Source organism: Curcuma longa, chromosome 7 (assembly GCF_044706935.1).
Source record: "Curcuma longa cultivar G26 ecotype Majalengka, Jawa Barat chromosome 7, ITB_CL_G26_1.1, whole genome shotgun sequence".
Taxonomy (NCBI): Eukaryota; Viridiplantae; Streptophyta; class Magnoliopsida; order Zingiberales; family Zingiberaceae; genus Curcuma; species Curcuma longa.
Window position 1 is genome coordinate 3,090,929 of NC_133867.1, and position 18,152 is coordinate 3,109,080.

Here is an 18,152-nt window from a genome sequence, read left to right on the forward strand (position 1 = left end):
GGTTCCCAACTAGGATTTCCACCGCCTAAGCCTACAAGGACTTCCATTGCCTAGCTCCACTAGGACATCCACTGCCTAGTTCTCAACCAGGACTAACACTATATAGGATTTACTCCCTTAAGATTTTTTTTATTTGCTGTTCACTCCTTCGAAACTTCTCACCTCCTAAGGTTCACTCCATTAGAATTTTTTTCTTGGAGTTCATTCCTTCAAGATATTTCACTACCTAGGTTCACTTCTTTAAGATTTTTCACCAACTATCAAGTATCTGGCCTAACTTGGACTTCTCACTTGCTTCTAAGCTTCAAGTCAATCATGACTTGCTTCGACTCTATACTAATTTGATCAGCCGTGGTCAAGTTATCTGGTCACCCTTAACTAAATTTCCTTAAACATATTATTAAAACTAAACCATCAAAACTCTGGAGGCTGATTGCACTAACAGCGAAGTCCAAGGAGGTTGGAGGTTGGGTTCTTGATAAGAAGGGAAGCCCAAGTAGATCAAGAGATCAGATGCAGAGTCAATTAAGATCCAAAAATGAGAAGGCTCCAAACATGAAAGCCTAGGGAACATGATTCTCTAGCACGAGGTAAACTAAAATCAAGAGTAGATCGAAGTTAGGCGAACTCAACCATTAGAATGGCTTAGAATAGAGAAAGAGTTAACTAATATGGGTGTATCAATCGATTGATACACTATAGAAATGAAGGGGGGTTTTCTATTTGGGGTTTAGGGTTTACAAAACCCTAAGTCGGACTAAAGAGTTGATAATAGTCGATTGTTAAGTTATAGCAATTGATTGATGTGCTAAATCCCAAAGCAAGTTAGAGGTTTTGCATAGTAACTTTGATAGTCGAGTTGAACAGTCGATTGCATGAGATTGTAAAGTGAACAAAATATTTGACAATTGACTGGACAATTTAATTGATCATTATTAGTCGATTGATAGAAAATGCTAGTTGATTATTTTGGAAATTCAGAGAGAACAAAAAATTCTTAGTTCGACTGGCTAACTCGAATGATAGACATCAGTCGACTGTTGGTATGCATCAATTGATTGATTGGATGTTTTGGAGAGTACAGAAAGTTCTTAATTTGATTGATCAACTCAACTGATTGACATCAGTCGACTATGGGTATGCATCAGTCGATTGTTCAGCCATTTCAGAGAGAACAAAAAGTTCTCAGATAGACTATCAAACTTGACTAATCACAATTAGTCGATTGCTCAGTACTGTTGGTTGATTAATGTTCAAAATATAGGATGATATCAGCCATAGATCAAAAGTTAGTAATCGTTCAATGGACAAGTTAGTGGTCAACACTTACTCCAATTGACTGATAGAGTAAGATCAGTTGATTGATGCAAAAAAAAAAGATATAGAAACCTTGTTAGGGTAAAACTCTATAAAAGTACTATGACTCTCATGTCAACTCCAATGAAATGCTCTTGATTTATGCTCATTGTTACAAGATTTTTGTAGTCAACTTATGATCTTAAGCAAAGAAGAAGAAGCTCATCTTGCAAAGTGTACTCATTTTTCTCCTTCTTTCTCTTTATTACAAAACGTAATATAAAACCTTATTGTTGAAAGAGGTTTCTCTACCTCTGAAAGTTATCCGAGAATGAGAAAATTTTATAGTGGTGGTAGCGCAAGGATTAATAGCCTTGAGAGGTTGTGAACCAAGTAAAATCTTGGTCTTGTGTTTGTGCTTTCGATTTCATTTCAAGTTTTTGGTGTGTAACATAATCGATGAATTGAAGTTGTTCACCCCCTTTAGCATCACGCCAGTCCCAACATATTCACTTTTGAAATTTGAATTCTTTGATTAAAATTTAAATTTCTATACTCCTCTAACATATTTATTTTTTTAAAATTTAAGTTAGTCACATAGGCCTTAATCAAAAAGTTAATGATAATATCTCTTCCCTTGCTCCTTTATTTCCTAATTCAAGATTCTTGTTTAATGTATTTTATTTGGGTATGATTCAATGTTTTTCTCTCTCACTTTAGATATTCTATAGATGCTTCTTATCCTTCTTTTGTAACAAGTTATCAATACATGCACTTGGAAAGTTTTATTTTTGACTTCATTCACTACTTTCTAAGTCTTTTTCTTGGTTATGCACATATATATTTTTTAAAATTTTCTTCATTCTTACAAGTGTACAATAACATAATTTATTTTTTTCTTCAATTTCTCTTGTACTTCTTCATTTTATCATCAAAATTCTTTATTTAATGGTATTGGTCTTCTTGACTAACTGAATATGCTTTTGCTCACTATATTCAAATTTGACACCATTTTATCCCATGCATGTCGTAGTCGAGTTTGTTGGTGCAAGGAGAACTAGTCTGTCTTGAGAGTTTTGATATTTGACAATGCACATAGATCTGATATATTTGACCAAGGGTTGATTCAAATAGGACTTAATGTTTGGATGTGAGTGAAATCTAATCAAGTCAGTTTGACCAGAAGACTAGCGAGAAGTCCTAGTCGATCAGACAAGGCAAGAAAAGTCCTAGTTGTAGGCTACCCAAGGAAAGTCCTAGTTAAAGGCTAGGCAAAGGTAGTCATGGTCTGGAGGATTGGGCAAGGAAGACCTAGTTTGGAGGATTGGGCAAGGAAGTCCTGATCTGAAGGATTGGGCAAGAAAGTCTTGACTGGAGTTGGGCAAGAGAAAGTCCAAACTAGATGTTTAACAGGTGAGAAGTCTACCTATGGAAGTGACTAGTCCTAATTGGAAATTAGGCAAGAAAAGTCCAAATACGATGTTTGGTAGGTGGGAAGTCTACCTATGGAAGTGACTAGTCCTAATAGAAAATTAAGCATGGGTAAGCAAGTAGGTTAGACCTACAGGGTAAGACTTAGGTAAGCTTAGTAGGTCAGACAAACTACAGGTAATCTTAGATTGCTTGTTTGATTGCATACTGATCTTGTAGGGACCAGGAGTTGGAAGCAAGATGGAGGAAGCATAAGTGGATTAAACAGAAGCAGCTGAACCAAGTTTGAAAGTTAAGTCAAGTCAAAACTGGTTGACTGGTTCCGGACACTCCTATTGAATCGGGGTGCCTGGAATATATCCAGGCTCCTTGATCTTATCCTGGTGCCTGAACGGTCCAAGCTCCTTGATCTTATCCAGGCTCCCTGATCATATCCAAGCTCCCTGATCTTATCCAGGCGCCTAGATCAAGTGGAATTGACCCGATAAAGATCGACAGAACCGGATCAGATTAGATCGGTTCCAGGCGCTCAAAAAGGTATTCTTTCCTTAAGTCATATTCTCTATGTCATACTCTTCATCCTGCGGTGCTGCTGAACGTGAACGGAGCTAGGATCGTGCAATCGGGGAAGTTTCAGGAGGAGTGTGCGGTGCTAAGGACTTTTGGATCGGCTACTACACGTGTTTGGTTTATTCTTTCCTTAAGTTTTACATTTGTATTTTCATTTGTTATCATTTGGAATGTAAAACATGTTTCTCCACCTCCGAACAAAGGTCCGGAAAGGAGATCACTAGTGGATAGGCGTCTCCCGTACATAAACATTGGATGTACTAATCTTGGGAGGTTAGAAACTAAGTAAATTCGTGAGTCCCCTTACATTGTTTACTAATTTAGCTGCTAAGTCTATGTGATAGAACGAACAAACAAAAATGATGAACGCGTTATTCACCTCCTTTAGCGCACCCAACGATCCTTCAGAGTCATCATGTATTTCTCTTAATACCTATGCTCCTACCTCTCTTTAAAGATATTGTACTTCCTATCCTTTAACATATACTATTTGATTTTAAGAGTCATGTAATTTTTTTTCCTTCTATTGATACTAGAGATTTATATCCAACATCACTCATTTATATTGGATAATTAAATTTGCTTTAGGAATGATATAATTAGATATTACAAATGAGATCACGTAGCACATATATAACTCTACGTGATCGAGTCATGCACGATTACCACTATGGTTAATTTTTGAAGAATATTTCGATCGATGACATAAAGTGAAGAGCAGAAAGCAATAAACCAATGAGTAATCTTAGTCCATGCATCTAAAAATTAATTTTTTAACTAAAAAACTTTAATAAAAATTTTATACATTTATAAAATTATTTCCTAAAATAAATTTGAATATAAGTGACGAGAAAAAAAATGATATATATGGCATTTTACAACGCTCACTCGACTAATCCGAGCGCTATTAAGGAAAATAATACAAAATAATTTGATTCCGTTAATAACAGAAATCCCACTCCGTTTCTGTTTCACACTCCAACTAATTCTCCACTTGTTGCTATAAATAAACACAACTACACTGTCCTTTCATCCACACGACCACACTCGCTAGCTCTTCTAATCAACTGCCTCTTCGACAGCAAGAAACAGAGCAATGGCGACCGGGGTTTACCATTCTTTGCCGTTGGGCTTCAAGGTGCCTAAGCGCAGGCGAACAGAGCGTCGCTACTCATCGCCTCTGTCGGATTCTGGTTTCACCGAAGACGAGAATGAGTGTATCCTCGCGCTCCTGGACTTATCAAGGGCTCCGCTCATTCACGATGAGGAGATGACTCCGGCAGAGGAAGAAAGATCCCCGTCGGAGGTGGAGCAACAGAGCCAGTCGCTTCCGTCGCCATCGCCGTCTCCGCCGAAACAGCAGCAAGACGCAGAGGTGGTGCTGTCGCTGTCGCAGCAGGACCAACCCCTTCCGCCGCCGCCTCCGGCGGAGAGTGACTTACCTCCTCTTTCGTCGCAACAGAACCAACAACTTCCGCTACCTCCTCCAGCGGAGAGAGACTTACCTCCTTTTCCGCCGCAACAGAACCAACCGCTCCTGCCAGAGCAAGCGCGGTCTCTAGTTTTGTGCCCGGTGCCACTACGATGTTATCGACCTCCTCTGCCTTTGCCGCAGCCGCCTATCCAACGCCCGTCTCCGTTTGTATCTCTGCCGCCGACACAGCACAACCAGACGCGCTATGAATGTCTCGAGTGCGGTAAGGTGTTCTCTTCCTACCAGGCCTTGGGGGGCCACAAAACCAGGCACCGAAAGCGCCCTGCCGAAAACAGCGCCGCCGCGTCCGCAGCGGTCGTCACCGGAGCAACAGATCAAAACAAGCCTCACACTTGCTCTCTGTGCCACAAGTTGTTCGCGACGGGGCAAGCGCTTGGCGGGCACATGAGGGCCCACTACGAGGGCAATAAACGACAAGCCACAGCCAAGAACAGGCCGGTGGCGGCGCCGTCGTCGTTGCTGACGGAGTGCTCGACGGCGGTGGGTTTGGGAATTGACCTCAACCAGCCAGCGATGCCTGAAGCGGAATGGGCTTTGGAAGGGGAAGCGGTGAGCTCTCATCCGGCGGCGGCGGCGGCGGCGACCACGTTTCGACCTACTCGCTTCTTCAATTTCCTTTAAGACATTAATTAATCTGATTACTTTGATTAAACTTTTTAAATCTTTCTTCTTGCCGTGGCCTATTTTTGTACAAACATAAACATAAACATTTACATTTTTAAAAAGGAAAAAAATGCTACTTAAAGAAAAGGTCTTTGTTATTTGATTGATGTAAAAAGATTATATTTTCTTTGATATTTATGGTCAATTTGGAGATATTTGTTTGTTGATGAATTATGCAATTTTGGAAAGTAATGAAGGATATCTAGTTGATGTATCCTAAAACTTAAGTAATTAATTTATTTTTGTCCGTTGTCCAAATTCTTCTATAATAAGCTTCCTATATTTTTCGTTAAGTAAATGCTCGTTGGCAGCAGATTTTAAGTCAGTAAATTTTAATCCAACGATGTCGAGGCACAAGAAATGTCATCTAATTCTTAACATTAGCATTGAATCTACAAACTTTTTAAAATAACTATATATTATTAAATTTAATCACGTTAATATGCTGACATAGGTTTAAAAATAAATATACGTACTATTATAAAAATATTTATGTTTTTATCAGTATATGCAACGGCAACAGAGAGATTAATTAAAAATTTAATAAAAATAAAAAAAAGTTTAATCAAACTAAACAGAAAAGAAACTACATAAGACGAGGAGATTGAAACGTGGCTGGCGCCGGCAGCTAGTTGAGGTGACGTATGTCTGCAACAGGAGAAGCCATATATGATCCATTACCAAGTCAGATAGTCTCTCTACACCAGCACTCTTCTACAACAACGAAAGGTGGAATCCGCTACCTTAGCGATTCCACATAGTTGATTCCACGATCATTTATGAGAAAGTAAATCGAAAAACTACAATTGATCACGCTCTATACCAGCACTCCAATCCTATTAATGCAGGGTCGATTGCACCGTTGACAATAATAATATCGAGACCTAGATAAAGATCTAGATAGACTCCATTCTATTAATTTTTTTTTTGATAATTTAAGTTTTCTAAATTTCAAAAAAAGTCTTTGTAAATAAAGTAGGATAAGATTAACATATAATGAACCATTCTTCAAAATTCTATATTGACGGGATTTTCGTGCACTGTGTTGTCCTTTAATTTAGATTTCCTATAGTTAGCCTATTAATATTTAATATTTAAATAAGTATGATTTTTTTACTTTAAAAATAAAAAATCAATTGGATTAGCATAGGTCAAGCAAACATGGCTTGGCTCGACTAACCGGTTTGGGTTTGGATCTTGAGCATTTTGAATCAAGCAAACATGGCTTGGCTCGACTATAATCTAACTTATGAGTCAATATTATTATTCACTGCTCAAACCTAGCGAGGATGAGAGAATGTGGATCCTAATGTGTTTATTGGAGTGCATTGATTTTTTTTCTTTTTCTTTTTTAATATTTAGCAATGGGATAGATCCTAATAGAACGCATCAAACTCTCTCATTGAAGACATGGAGGACTATCATACCAAGCATCAATGCTATGTAAGTGAATTGAAAATTGGATAGCGTCAATATGAAAAGTAGATTGTCGAAGCACTAAGAGGTATATACGAAGCTCCTAAATACTTGGCTTTAGTGGCTTCAGTTGCTTTTCTTCACATCCAAGAAAGCAGCAAGACATCCTAAAACGTAGCATATGTATTCTAGTAGTATTTCCCTGTAGGAAATTTAGCATCGCTATCATGCAAAGAAGTTCAAAGCATATTTAGCAACAGGTTCTTTGTAATTAAAATTCCTGTTCATAGAGAGCAGATTTGTGATCCTCACTGAAGAGATAACACACGCGTTTGCATACACAACCATTTCATTCTAGTGGATACGAGTGAATCGAAGTCCAAGTCAGGAGACAACCTGAACCAAATTACTAGCCCATAGCATACTTTTGCGTCCAGCTTCTTGCAGTAGTTTCATACTTGTTCCGGTCGGTCTTATACATGTGTGCGATCTCTGGGACCAAAGGATCATCTGGGTTTGGATCTGTCAGCAGAGAACAGATAGAAAGCAGTACCTGAAACAACCCACAAGCAGCAGTTGTCCATCAAACTAAATATCAGGTAGTAAAGCTGGCTAAGCTGCTAGCCAGCAAGACTCAGATGGAATAATTTATTTAGGAAGGCATGATAGATTTTGGATTAAAAATCAAATTCAAGAATTAATCTCATGTTTCTGTCAAATTCCTGCATGATACCTATTCAAGCTTCTGATGTGGAGCAGTGTATAAATTTTAACAAGCCAAGTTCGAATCCTGCTTTGGCTTGATGAAAGCACGAGCTAAATGTGGTAATTGGACATGTTTTGAGTTTGAGGTCAAAAGCTAAAAAATAATTTTATTTTGACCTACAGCAACATCTGACTATGAAAATGTCAATATCAATAACCTTGGAAATGGTCAAAGCAGGACTCCACTGCTCCTTCAAAATGTCAAGGCAAATGCTGCCGTTGCTGTTAATGTTTGGATGGAAGACCTTTGTCCTGAATGCAACCTGCATAAAACAGTTAAAAGAATTCATATCATCCTTATTTTTTAAAACTAAATTGGTCCATACGTCAAACAGTTCATGAGATCACCCCACCACAGGGATCATCCTGATATCGGCCCAATGAGCATTTTGCCATATGCAATGACCAAAATTGTGCAGCAATTGAATTGCTACTAACTTCCAACAGATTAATACAGTAGTTAGGGCAAAGTATTCTTTCTCAAAGTTGTATCAACAAGCTTTTTCTGCTTTATTGATGGAGTATCATCTATGAGTACTTAGGATATGTTGACAACAAACAGACGCATGCTATATATATTTCTTGTGTCATAGTAACTTATGTGAAGCTCCAGACTAGTTGCAGACTTGTTCCCACTCTTTACTTAGAACAAGAAATCCCTTCTCTCGTCATTGTTAAATTCTTGTGAACTGTGATTAACAAGAATACATTTGCTAAAATTTATTATCTGTAGATATGGATTAAGTTTGAATAATTAAGGATTAATTAATCATGTGTTAGATTAATAGGTTCTAGATTTATACTGATCAACTGAGTTTAATTTGTTATCTTTGATTAGAAATTCTCTCTAGAATTAGAAGAATAAGAAATGTACATAAGGCAAAATTTGAATCAAACTAGTACATTTTAGGATACCTTAGGTGGTTTAAATGGATAGTCAGGAGGGAAGTGGATAGTCACGAGGAAAACACCTCCAGCATAGGGACTATCTGGAGGGCCCATTATTGTTGCTTGCCAGTGAAACATGTCTTCTGCTACAGGACCTGTCAAATTCCATCACATTAAAAGTAGTATAAGAAATAAAGGGCATCATACCAATAATCATAACATGGATTTTTCTGCACACATCCAAATTTAGCCACACAATATTTTTGTTCAAAATAATGAATTTAGTCCATCATTGTAACTAAAGCAATGTTAAGTTTGGGGATAAACTATATGGGTATCATCTAAATGTCGGAAAGAATAGATTTAGCCAATTATTGTTAGTTCATAGTATTTGTTAACTTACATGAAATATAAAAGCTTGAGGCAAGCTGTCATGCACATATAAAATGGGTCGATTGTTATGTTTACTGATGAGGCAAGTTGTCTGATTTCATGACATGCTTACCAGTCACAACTGACACAACTCATCTATTACCTTCACACTAATATTACCACTCATCTAAAAAGGCACTGTAAGTGTTGAAAGAAACTAAGAGATGAAATCAACAATGTTGCATTTTAAATAACAACATAACTAAATAGGCACCAGCACATATAATTTGCTTCCTATAATGTTGGTGCGGAAGAAATTTTGGCAACCATAGAAAAATAAATACTCAGGTACCAGTTTAAATAAAAGTTTAGTAAGTCTAAGTGCCACTATAAATTCAAGCCTCATAAGGGTCATTGACACCATGCTGTATACTTAGGCCAAGCTTGCAGAAAGACAAAAGAGCGCATACAAAACATTTTCAGGAGTCAAGGTTCACACTCTCATCTCTATCCATTAGTTTTGTTGACTTGGCGATGTCCTGTTGTGCCTAGAGTCTAGTAAGTGTCTCTATTAATCTGGCATTTAGGTCATCAGGCCCCAAGTTAATTTATATTTTTACCACATAGTTCTTTCAGGATCTAGTTCTGTTTCGATAATCAAGGTGAAAGAAGATAGGTGAGCATAAGAAAACGAACAAGAGAATCAGAGAAGCATAATTTGCCTTCTTTTGGATCTGTCCATAAAAAATGTGCCTTACTAAAAGGACTTTTTAATAAGTTTAACATTTTTCATCAAGCAATTCTCTCACTTGGTGCTTCATAGGTTTACTGGCCCTACTCTATCACTGCCCCAAAATCCAAGGAGCACTGAAATCCAATTAAACAAAAGGGTTATGGATATGGAGGTGCATCATAAAGTGGAGCTGAAGTTTTCATCAACAGTTAAAGAATATCTCCTTAGTAATTACCCTAAACATGATGACAGACAAGTCAAGAGTTGAGTTAATTATGCATTGTTCAATCCATGTCTACATGATGAACAATAAAGGTAATAATAATTAATTAAAACCCTAAAAGCAGAAGTTATCATGAAAAAAGGGATTGAGTCAATTCAAGCAACAGACTAAGTTGAATAGGGGTAACAAAATTTTCCACAGCCCAACAAATGATGATGAAGACTCATGTCTTATATCCAAATTAATTGGCTCCATACAATTTTCATTTCGTTAAAGCTACATAGAAATGAGAAAGTTTTAGTTGGCTTAGAATGTTACCAAGAGCAATTTAGAATTGAATATATATACTCCTCACTATTACTTTTTCATTCCACCAGCTTCCTTTTGGTTTTGTGGTCAAGGAATGGAATTGTGAGTTTTGAAGAAATTAATTATGATTTCTTCATTCCACTTACCTATTTTTTATCCAAAGTTACAAACAAGAGAACTGTGCATTGCTTGCTTATCTATTCATACCAAACAAGGTAAAAGTTCCTTACTCCCCCTTCGCTTTGGATTTTTTTTATTACTCTCCTAATCAAGCACTAGAATGATAGAACCATGCTATTTGCAAGGTAATCAAGGCACCTAAACATCATCAGTTACCTAAAACACCATTTTCTAATCATTCGGCTATGTGTCTATCCCATTTGTATGTTTTGATCTACCAAATCAAATCAGCCTAATGCAAATAGCAATATGTCATCATCAGCATTATCAAGCCATGTTTGTCCAACTATTAAAATTTAAGATTGTCTACACGAACATTATCCCTAGATAGAGTTGTATGCAATGCTATATCACTCTTAATGTTAATATTAATCAAATGATTAGATTCAATTCTTCTAACTATAAAATAGTAGTTTTTAAATATGTTCATACCTTCTTAATCTATTTTTCTCTTTTATTAGAGCCGAATCCTAATCGCTCATGAAAACTTGTTTTATGTATTTTAGAAGCTCCGTGCATATATCTTAGCATTCTCATCTCTTGCTATATTTACATTTCTTATTATGTATTTATTTTAGTTTCTCATAGTGTGGTTCTCTTGTTGAATAAGATTAATGGATTTTTTATCTAATATTGGTGTGTAATCCGAATAGTAGGTAATAGGATGCAAACCATATATAAGATGTCTAGTATTCTATTTTGACAAAATATTACAGGAAAGTGAATTGAATTAATGTTCTTTTGGTACTGTCTTCATTCCTTCTTCCCTTATTATCCACACTTCTCTCAACTATGCTCTTTTCTCCTATTTCCTCTCTTTTTATCAACTCTTTTAACAGTTTACTACCTTTGCTCAGAATTTCAAACCATGTGAAATAGTTTGGCTCTGTTCATAGACAGCGCCAAAGCAAAACATTCTGTTATCAATTGAATGATTGTCTATTAAGATTGAATACACTGTCTATGCATTATCTAACATGAAATTTTTTACCTTTCTGATAAGTATAAAATAATATCAAAGGAAAAATAGTGAATACCAAAATATCATGTTCTAAAATTTGGTAAATAAAACAAATAGCCTGCATGGATCTTGCATACCTAGATTCTCAAGGGGAAAAAATCACAAGATATCTAAATTGAACTACCAACAGTATCACATCATGTATCTTGTCTATATGGATAGACGTATTGGTCTCAACCATCATGCTGTAAACTGTAAAGATATTGATCGAGTCCTGGTTTGCACATGGGTGTCCAAGAGTGTTGACACCGATGTCCAAAGGCTTCCCTCCTGAGAACCATCTTCTCCTTGTGGTTCCCTTCAGTCCAAATAGGCTCAGGGAATACTTATGTCAGATTCAAGAACACGTAGATTGTGGAGCCATCAAGGGCATGAAAGGGGGTAATCCATGAGCCTGGAGTGTGAACTGCTTGCTTGCAGCCCGAGCATCAGAAGAGGGTGAGCTTCCACTGCAACTCCAAACCAAAGGCCCATCAGGTCTTTGGTCGTCATCGAGATGGAAGTTGTTGGGGCCTGGAATTGGAGATGAAGTGTTGATGCTTGTGGCGCCAACAACAGAGGCATGAGCTGGACAACAACACGGGCAGAGCGGTAGAGTAACGACCATGACTAGGAAGGCGGTGGTAAGCTAGAGAGCGAGAGAAGGGAGACGCAGAGGTGCAGAGATGCGATTAAGAGATACCTTCTTATTGCTATTACACCAATGATCTTTCATAGACATAAACGATAACTTGCTCAGTAACCAATTCCTGAATTGCTTGATCGCTCAACTCACAAGTCCACACCTGACATGAAAAATTAAAAAAAAAAATCCCTAGACACCGCAGAGGTAAATTTCTGTCAGGCGATGCACATCACGAGGGATGTGTAATAACACCCAGCTAATATTTTCTCTGATCTCAAACAGAAAACGTGAAGAATAACGATAATGATTCTGATTTTTCAGCCGTTCCAAAATGATTACGAAAGTCTTCCAACTACACACGGTTAATATCGACGACATGAGATCTACTCATCCGGGCACAGAAACCTCTCCATCCATGCCGAAAAGTTCAGATCCATGCCGAAATCGAAGGAAATGATTGCCGGGAAACAGGAAAACGAAAAGGCAGAAGTTTACAGATCCAAGTGAGGGTTACCTGCGCTGCAGGAAGTGGGAGGATCCTTCTGGAGATCCTTGAGCTCCTTCAATATCCGTTTGGAGGCCATGAAGCAAGACCTAATTCCCGTACCAAATCAGCAAGAATCGAGAGGCAACAAACGATAAGAGAAGGAGGAGGAGGACGAAAATCTGAACCTAGAAGCGGAGGCAGCGCACCTTTGTAGGAATTACTGGGGCGTCGCGTCGCGCCGCCTCTTCCTCACGCGGTCCGTGGAAGGAACGGCGAAAGAGGAAAGCTAAGTAGGAAAAAAGGGCCGTTTCTTCCGTAGCGACGTATTTAGGGCGCATGACAATTACTTTTCAAAGTAATTTTGGCACGAGTGACGGTGCAGTAACAATGACGACATCCGGATGGGTCTCGAGTCCTTTTTTTTCTTTTTCTTTTTCTTTTTTTTTCCTGTCTTTATCTCGATTATTATATTCATCAAATTTTCATTATCTCCGTAAAAATAATAATAATTAATAAAAATAAAATAAACATTTATTGATGGGGAGAAGCCGAAAAAAAAAAAATCAAATTTATTTTATTTTATTTTTGTAATTAATAACCAAATGAAATGAAAGGAAAAAATAATCAGTGAATTATATATATAATATATTATTTAATTAAGTATTTAAGTCGGATGTATGAATAATTTTATCAAATTTATTTTTATTTTTGAATCTGAAAATTTTTATATTTAATTATCTAATTAATTAATTAGCTTCAAAAATTTTCTCCTTATCCTTTTTTTTTATTGGAGTCAAGTATCGAATCTTTTATTTTCTACATGAGATGGAATCCATCACTTCAACGGTCCTACACGGTCGGTTTCACGACCATATGTGAGAAGATAAATTGAGAAATTGCAGTTGGTCACGACGGAGAAAAGTATTGCTCGACTTTGTCAAAATGTGAACCCTTGTCCTTTTTTATAAATTTGTTCTATCGTAATCAACTCAGTTATGTCCGGAGGCAAGTATCGAATCTTTTATCGATTTCGGAAGAGGGAGAACAAAGGAGAGGATTTTGAAGTTGATGAGCTGTGATTGCGCGGTTAGTTAATCAACTCACGGCAACTAATTTTAAAGTTTTTTTTCCACTTATGACCACTTAATTTTATAATTTTAAATATTGACTCATATTTTTTCACTTTTTAGAAACGACCCTGAAATTCCATTAATGGCAAAAAACCATTCGTGTTTCCCATTTTTTTTTGTTTTTGGAATATTTTTGTGTACTGGTGAATGAGTGGTGGTAATTTGGAAAGGTAAAATATGTATTTTAGTTTTAGATTGGGGACAATTTCGATAATAAAATAAGGACCTTGATGTTTTAACATTAATCAATCCTTAGAAGCTATTTTTAAAATTTTGAAAATTGCCCTTTTTATAAAAAAAAGTAGTGCAAAATATAAATTTTTTTAAGTATCACAATGTAATTGTTAAATTTTCATCATTTAATTGATAAATTGTTGATATTGCATTATGTGATATTATATCAAGTTAGTAAATTACTATTCGTGATTGATTCCTCCCTTATAATTATGTTCGATCATAGTTAGTATTTCAATATTTTGGCAATACAATTTAAGTTATTGTATTCAATTGTGTGTCGTGTGTAAGACTTATCGTGAGAATTAGAGAGATAATTAAATTTGGATGATGGACTTAATGGATCAAGTGTGAAGCTATTGTTAATTAGGATATGTACGAGATAGAGGAGAGTGAATAGTTCTGATCGCTTCTCATCTTGATTGCAAGTTTATCGTTTGGATGCGTAGTGAAAACTTTGACTCAAATTTGACATCACATACGCAACTCCGGGATTTTATTTGATATCTGCCTCATAAGACGACCAATCCAAGACTTACTCTTAGCGATCTACCACCACTATAATCTTCTTTTTTTTCGGATACCTTCCAAAAATGAAGAAACCTCTTACAATAGATTCTTATAAGAACAACAAAAACAAGATACAAAGACAAAAGAAATCGAAAATAACTTTACAATAAACACCTTGCTTTGGATGATTTATATTACTTGGAATAGCCTATTGTTGATCCAAAAATGCATCAACACTTTGCTTCAAAATCTCCAAAAATCGGTCCCTTCAAATCTCCACAAAATCTTCTTTTCTAGGATTACATTCGGGTTGATTTTCGCCTACCAATCAATTGGTCATACTCATTAATTGATTGTTACGTTGGATCCGACCGTTTATACTTACAGAATGACTATTTTTACTCGACTAATCAAGTGGAAGCTCCCAATCGAACTGACCAATTGATTGGAAGCTCCCAGTCAAACTGATCAATCGATTTCGAAGCTTTCTGTTCGCTAGCCACAGTCGAGCAATTGATTGCATCAATCAATTGCTTGACACCACATAGCAATCGATTGGTCACACAACAAACCTCCTCTAAATCCTGAATTCTGAGTTTTAGGGTTTGTCAATCGATTCTTGTTATCTACCAATCAATTCCATATCTTACCTTGTATTTGGTTGACCTCAACCTATCAGGACTTTCTTTGCCTAAATTCGGTCATATATGACTTACTGGGATTTTCCGTTGTCAAGTATCTAATCATCCTTAACCTCTTAAGCCTTTTCATTCATGCCAAGTGTTTGGTCTTTATGACCCACTTGGACTTCCGTTATTTTTGATCACTAATGACTTAATATCATAAGTCATTAATATAAGATATCAAATTAACACATGAGTATATATTAGAGAATATATAAAGAATTGACTCATTATGAGAATGTTTCATGGATCGTTATATGAGTGTTATAAACATTCTCATAGTGACTATTAGTATGATCCTTAGACTTGAAGTTATTATGATTCCCTACATAAGGAGTTGTGTACTTTAGTATCGACAAATATTACTTGTAACAAGGTGGACTATAAAGTCGATCACTAGGTATACAAATAATTATATGAAAGATATGAGTGATGTAGATGGGATATATCTCTTCCGTATGATGAAAGTGATATCTGTAAGCTTTTTGATTAAGTAGAACTACTAAAATATATGACTATGCTCAAATAAGTTAATATAAAATATTGAGCTCATTTTGTTAAGTGAGTTTACTTGGAGATCAAGAAACACAAATATTGATAAAGGAAAAACATAGTTTATGTCTCATGGATCAGTTTAGATATCGAAGATAGAAGAACCAAGTTATAGAAAGGTTAGTTTGGATCTCGACATTCTCATCACTTAGGTAGCAATGACGGATTACTAGATGTCACTCATTGCTTATGTATCTAAAATGTTATTTTAGAGACATTGTCCATGTTACGAGAACCTATCAAGTCACACACAAAGAACATGTTGATTTGGAGATGAGTTTATTTTAGTTTAACTAAAATATGGTGGACTCTAAGATTATAGGGTTAAGTTTAATCCGAATTAAACTCATTGAGTTAGATTTAAATAAATCTAACTATTGGATTATTGCATTGAGTCTAATTTGAATTAGACTCAACCACTAAAGAGGATTAATATTATTAATAGAGATTAATAGAATATTAATGAAAAGGAAAGCAAATGGCAAAAATCTTTTGTATTCATTGGATGAGTACAAAAGTTATTTTGTAATGCATTTTCGTATATTTCACTTCTAGTCTCCTCTTCTTCTCTTCTTGGCCGAATCATCCAAGTTGTTAGTACAACAGAGGTAGTTCTTCTCCGAAGGATGAGTTCGTACGATGAATGAAGAATGTGTTCGATCCCAATACAAAGACTCTGATGAGTTGGTTATTGTAATATTGGATTTGTTTCAAATAGGATGGAAAGGAATCGTACTTAAAGAGCTTATTAAGGTGTAACTTAAAGTTTTAAGAAGATTGACGAGATCAAAGGATGAATACGAGTGAAAATCTAAAATAGAAAATTCAACTAGAATGCAAACTTATTAGAGTGTTAGATAAGAGAAATGATACACTACATGAAAACGCAGCATGAATTTAAGATTTAGACGAAAAATATAGGAGAGAGATAATAATAAAAATAATATAATAAAAATAGTTAAATAATTATATATGAGATGAGATATCTTTTTGGAAAAAAAATGAAAGTATGTGGTCTTCATGATTCTAAAAAATCAAAGTGATCTTTGCCCAACCTCATATATAAGCTATTGTTATTTAAAAAAATAGCAAAATGGAAAATTAAAATTATACCAAAAATAAAAATTAGTTTAGAAGTAAAAAAATCTTAAGCTCTAAAATAAAATACTATATATAATATAATATAATAAGGACAAAGTTGAGCAGTTGAAGGGTAGTTTTTTTGTTGTAACTTGGTTGTCTAGATGGGCTCCCTTATCCTTTGTTTATACCTTTTAAAACGACTTGGATAAGCTTCAATTAGCTGTTTTATCTTATTTCAATTGACTTAAATTTTAGCCAATTGATTGAAACGTTGATCACAAGATCCTCGTTTATCATCTGTTGTATTTAATTGAATCAAATCCATTCTAATTGACTCAACGTTTGTTAATTGACTAAGTTGGATTAAATCATAGGCTTATCATTTGATTAATCACAATTCTAATTGGTTACAAACACTTTCAGTTGATTTAAATCTAACCCAATCAACTCAAAGTTTGTTAGTTGACTCAAGGGGATAAGATTTATCGAAATACTCTTACTTTTTTAATTCAAATAGCGGTCCAATCAATTATCTAATCGATTCTGCTCATTTCAATAGATTAAATTCACTTTTAATCAACTAAACTCGAAATAGAACCTTTCTGTTTGTGAGCAGAACGTCTTGAGTTGAACTACTTAATCTATTCAACTGTTCAATTAAGTAAATCATTGACTATGACTCAAACAACACTATTCCATAGTTGATTTCACATTTAAAGAAAAAATTATCTAAAAGTCTCACATCTCTATCTTCGTTACTCTCTTTTGCTTAACCAAAGTTCTCGCCTTTAGATCTTCCTTTGTTAATATCTATTGAATTTATTTGTTTGTCAAGTATTTGATCAACTTTAATTTATTTGGACCTCTCCATCTATCAAATCCTATTAGACTTATATATTTATCAGTATCTATTGGATTTTCTAATTCATGAAGTATTCTGTTCCCGTCAAGAACAGCTTCTGGGCGCGCGACTTTTCCTCAGCAACACTACAGGACAAAGATGAAGAGGGGGCGACGAGGATCACCGGCAATCTGCAAACACAAACACCGTGAGAAGGAAGGCCAGTGTGACCGGCGCGACCACTCCGATGCTTAAGTCAGGCATCTGGAGATGAAGACAATGGAAGGAAGATGACGAAGAAAAGAGAGCATACCTGGCCCCTGAGAAGGGACTTTCCTTATATATTGATGAAGGGGTTCGTACCACGGCCGAGGTAAGGTGGAGCTTACCCTTAGAGTACACTCCGTACTGGCAGGAAGTGGCGTCTTTAATGACGTTTGTACGCTGCTGGTAGGGGCGTACGTTAGGCGGCGCGTTACCATACCCAGTAAGGGGGTGTCAGATATCTGACTATAGTACAAGAAGGGGAGTGGTCAGTGAAGGAGGGTCTTATTCTGGCCCGACTCCCCGAGGCGAGTCGGGTATACTGATCAGTCGAGCTCGGCGGGATTATCTGCATCTTCTACTGACCAACCGGCCTATCGG

General features: G+C 36.1%; 1 protein-coding gene across 2 annotated transcripts; it reads right to left on the reverse strand.

The window, feature by feature from the left end:
* Positions 1-7,120: 7,120 nt before the first annotated feature.
* LOC141831465 (ubiquitin-conjugating enzyme E2 10) lies at positions 7,121-12,790 on the reverse strand. 2 transcript variants are annotated; one of them, XM_074718822.1, is made up of 5 exons: positions 12,660-12,790; positions 12,502-12,581; positions 8,552-8,679; positions 7,795-7,899; positions 7,121-7,424 (listed from the first exon to the last, which is right to left on the reverse strand). In XM_074718822.1, exons 2-5 carry the CDS (start codon positions 12,569-12,571, stop codon positions 7,281-7,283), a joined length of 447 nt encoding a protein of 148 aa, XP_074574923.1. In that variant the 5' UTR covers positions 12,572-12,581; positions 12,660-12,790; the 3' UTR covers positions 7,121-7,280. The 2 variants fall into 2 exon arrangements, with proteins under 2 accessions (XP_074574923.1, XP_074574922.1); XM_074718821.1 differs by having other exon boundaries at positions 12,681-12,785.
* Positions 12,791-18,152: the final 5,362 nt, after the last annotated feature.

Bases quoted from the DNA above. Each gene is read 5' to 3' on its own strand.
- LOC141831465 (XM_074718822.1), bottom strand. From the start codon at position 12,571: ATGGCCTCCAAACGGATATTGAAGGAGCTCAAGGATCTCCAGAAGGAT. The intron at 8,680-12,501 runs GTAACCCTCACT...GGAATTTGACAG, and splicing joins TCCCACTTCCTGCAGCGCAG to GTCCTGTAGCAGAAGACATG. The intron at 7,900-8,551 runs GTATCCTAAAAT...TGTTTTATGCAG, and splicing joins ATCCATTTAAACCACCTAAG to GTTGCATTCAGGACAAAGGT.